At 35.8% G+C, this 3,811-nt stretch overlaps 1 protein-coding gene across 4 annotated transcripts in view; it reads right to left on the bottom strand.

Moving 5' to 3' along the window:
* The window catches only part of DGKH (diacylglycerol kinase, eta), a 143,903-nt gene that overhangs the window by 62,425 nt on the left and 77,667 nt on the right, over positions 1–3,811 (bottom strand). For 3 of the 4 annotated variants that reach the window (XM_004680126.2, XM_004680127.2, XM_012723201.1), the window contains 2 exons: positions 1,765–1,871; positions 1,117–1,242 (listed from right to left, as the gene is read on the bottom strand). The exons of the other annotated variant lie outside the window; for it this stretch is intronic. In XM_004680126.2, coding sequence (XP_004680183.1) covers positions 1,117–1,242; positions 1,765–1,871 — 233 coding nt within the window. The remainder of the gene's footprint in view (positions 1–1,116; positions 1,243–1,764; positions 1,872–3,811) is intronic. 4 annotated transcript variants of the gene reach the window in all.

Genomic DNA, 3,811 nt, shown 5'->3' with positions numbered 1-3,811 from the left:
TGCTGCACTCTTTTAAAATAAGGAACGACAAAAGGTGGGGAACTCCAGTGATTGGGGTTACATAAAACTCCAAAAAGAGAAACATGGTACATGTTATATATTATATGAAATCACCAATGGCTAACAGAAAAGGAAACTGATGAGGCACAACAAAAATGTGAGGACAAAGTGAATCACATTTGATTTTTTTAAAGAAACGTAGATTGCCTAGCTGGCTTCTAAAATACAATATCACCTATTTTCCTCTGTACCCTATGAGATTAACTTCATTGATTAAGAAGTCAACATAACATCTATCTCTTATATTTGTTGATATTTATCATGCTTATTAAAGCAATGTTTTTCCACTTTGGTGGGGAGGAGGGGGGAGTTGATTTTCAAGACTCATGAAAATCTGCCCCAATGCAAGGCAATGGCTGTGGGTGTTGGACAGCCCTGACCCATGCACAGAGGATCACTCACAGTTCCTGCTCCTCACACTATTACTCAGCCCACAGCACCCCCTGACGGACCTAAATCCACTCTCTGGTTCCTGCATTAATACCCCATGTAGCCCAGCACCGATGGGACGCTCCTTGCCAGGGGATTCATCAACATTGTGAGTGTCTCAATGCTTTCTTGCACATGAAAAGAAGTTTTAAAATATTTATTTATATAACATACATTTGCATAACTTAAATTATATTAGTGCACCGTCTACTGAACTTGGTGTTCTACCTGTCAGAGAAAACACACAAGGTAATAGCAAAATTACATTCTTCAAGTCAACCAAAACTTGGGGATGCACCAGAGAATTGTGCAAAGAGCACACACACACATTTTCTGTGTGCCAACAGCAAACCACTAAGTGTGGAATAAGCTTAATGAGAAACAATGAAACTGTGGAAAAGAGGTCCTTAGATAAAGAAGAGATACAAGAGTAAATACTACAAGCAAAGGGCAACTGAAAACAGGACTGGACTAGAGGGGATACACCTTGGAAAAAGATGAACATTACTATGGGTATGTGTGCACGCAGGCTCTGAGATGCCATGCATTCTTTTGTTGCCTCTAATTCAAACAGGTGAAGGAGTTACAAAAAGGAGCTGAAGAGGAAAATAATTTTTAAGGTCTCACCATTGTTTTACACCAGAGGCATTTCCAGTCTTGCAGACGGAGAACACTGCCACATGTTTTGTCACAGACAACACATTTGGCGCTCACAGGCAAGTTGCCCTCGAGCCATTGGTGAGGCATGGCTACCTGTGCAGCAGGAAGAAAGGGCAGTCACACAGAGGACGGGAAGGACATCATTCCTGTCCCAGGGGAGACACAGCATTATTTCTTTCTCTGTGAATTTGATACCATGCAGGATTCATGGCGTCTACTTATTTACTCCACATTTATTGAGCATCTGTTATGCCCCAAGCATTGCAGTGATAGAAAGATAAGTCAGACTAAATCCCTGCCCTTCAGGACTTGTAGTCTAGCTGAAATGAAAAGCATGCAAAGGGATGTCCTCATTTGTTAGATAAGGGCTGCTGTTACAACACCAGCCCAGCAACATAACCACTCCTAATCCCTACTCACATTTCCTGAAAAATTTAAGAGCTGAAGAAAGTTATGAAGGGTTGACTAAAACTAAAAATTCAAAATTAACCAAAGCCTTCCTAATAATATTAGTCCTAATAATGTGCCCTCCCACTTTACTATGATTAGTCACAAGATCAGAAAATAAAACAAGAAGTGGTGCTAAAAAGAGGGCAGAGACAGAACAGGGCTTACTCCATCTTCATCCTCTATGATGTCCTTGCCGACAGAGGCCAGAGTGGTCCACTTACAGTTATTGGTTGCCCTCACTGCACACCTTTTGTGAGCCTTGAATTTACACACTGAAGAAAAAAAAAAAACAGTCAACCATTTCTAAATGAACATGTACTCAATGATTAAAGAAGCACATAAAATTTAAAAGGGAGGGAGCAGAAGGAAAACAATATTTTTAAAACTTTTAGTTACTTTTTAGTAATAGTAATGATATTCTAAAAAGCTAACATAGCATGTATTTACGCACTTTTATCCAGTACTTTAAAATATTTTATTTATGAAAGAACAGAAAGGAAATAAATACAAAAAAAAAAAGAATTCTTGAGAAGTGAGATAAAATACACACAAACAAAACAAAGAAAAATAAAATCCAGTAATGCACAAGAGCTGTTAACATCTTATTTCTTAATTAAATGATTACATTTCTGTATGTGCAATATACTTGGAATTTTTGAAAACATCAGAAGATAAACAATAGGATAATGTAGGAGTTTTAAAGTACAATTTTTTCTAGTTTCACTACCACAAAGGATCCTATGAAACAGATAAGAGGGAACCGGCAAATAAACTGTAGCGCCTATATGAAAAATGAATAAATCACAGATTGTTAAAAAATTAATCCCTGCTTATGAATATAAGAACTTCACTACTACTAAACACAATTACCTGTGTGTTTAATAATGACAGTAATCATCTACGCATTACTGGGTACTGATGTTATGCCAGCTTCTGACTTTTCAGATATTTTTAAAAAAAGTGGACATACAAGAGAAGAGTAACAAAATTCCAAATCTAAGGTGGCTTCTTTTTAGGTGACTGTTATATTTCTACCAGTAAACTGAAATCTGAAGTAATAACTTAAACACCATTCTTTTTGGATTATCCTAATTTTTATGTAACATGCAAAATAACTATTTTCATGACACTACTATTGACTATAGGTTCAAAATGCTTTGGGTGTCATGAAAATAGTTCATATATAGATACCACTAAACTGAGCTGGGATTTCCTTAGAAAGATTAGTATATACACACTGGAAATGTTTCATTTACCTGCTCTATTACAAGTACTGAGGCCTTCAAAACATCACATAATGCAGACTTGGGAGCACTTCCTCAGAGCAATAGGAACCCTTTCAGATTACTAAAGTCATATTGGCCAATCACATCTTTGTTTACAATTATTCTCTAAATCTAAAAAAAAAAGTTTAATGCCTCATCCAGATTTTCATTTTCAGGAAATTTACTGCAGCAAGCCATGATGCAGTCTGTAATCCTTCCTTTGATAAATCTCTTACAGAACAGTTGCAAACTTGTATATATTTTTTTTTACTAAAAAAGTAGTGTTTATTCACATATCTTTTGCAGCAACATGGATGGAACTGGAGAAGATCATGCTTAGTGAAATAAGCCAGAAAGAAAAGAAAAATACCGTATAGTTTCTCTCATAGCAGGAGTATAGTGGACCAGATGAGAAAATAATAATAATGAACAGCTATAAACCAGAGACATTTTATGGGGGTGGAGTAGGGAATGGGATCAAAAACAGTGGGTGAGGGAAATGCACTGGACCATGGTAATGGTGCAGGGTGATTTGGTGATGGGAAGCCCACGGGGATTACAACTGAGATGAGAAAATGCACAAAATGATATACAAATAAACTATTATATATGATTCTAAAAAGCAGTGTTTATTGTATTCTCTTAATTTTCATAATTTATTTAATTCCCAATATGCTCACTGAACAAGTGAAGAAACATAAACCTAAGAATTTAACTACTTCTCCTGGCCAGAATCTGCAATGTTCAAAAAGGAAACAGGAACCAGTGGGATTAACTGTAGAGCTCTTGTTTCAACAACTATGCTATATCAGATTAACAGTCAAAATAATAATATATTTCAGATTTCATAATTTGAAAGTGAATTAAAACTGTGACATAAAACTGTATTACTACTTTATCACCTAATGATACAAAAGTTATATATATATATATATATATATATATAT

The sequence above is a fragment of the Condylura cristata genome, unplaced genomic scaffold (assembly GCF_000260355.1).
Source record: "Condylura cristata isolate star-nosed mole 26May11 unplaced genomic scaffold, ConCri1.0 scaffold00010, whole genome shotgun sequence".
Taxonomy (NCBI): Eukaryota; Metazoa; Chordata; class Mammalia; order Eulipotyphla; family Talpidae; genus Condylura; species Condylura cristata.
The sequence above is the reverse complement of the archived record's forward strand: the minus strand, read 5'-3'. Positions and strand labels throughout refer to the sequence as shown.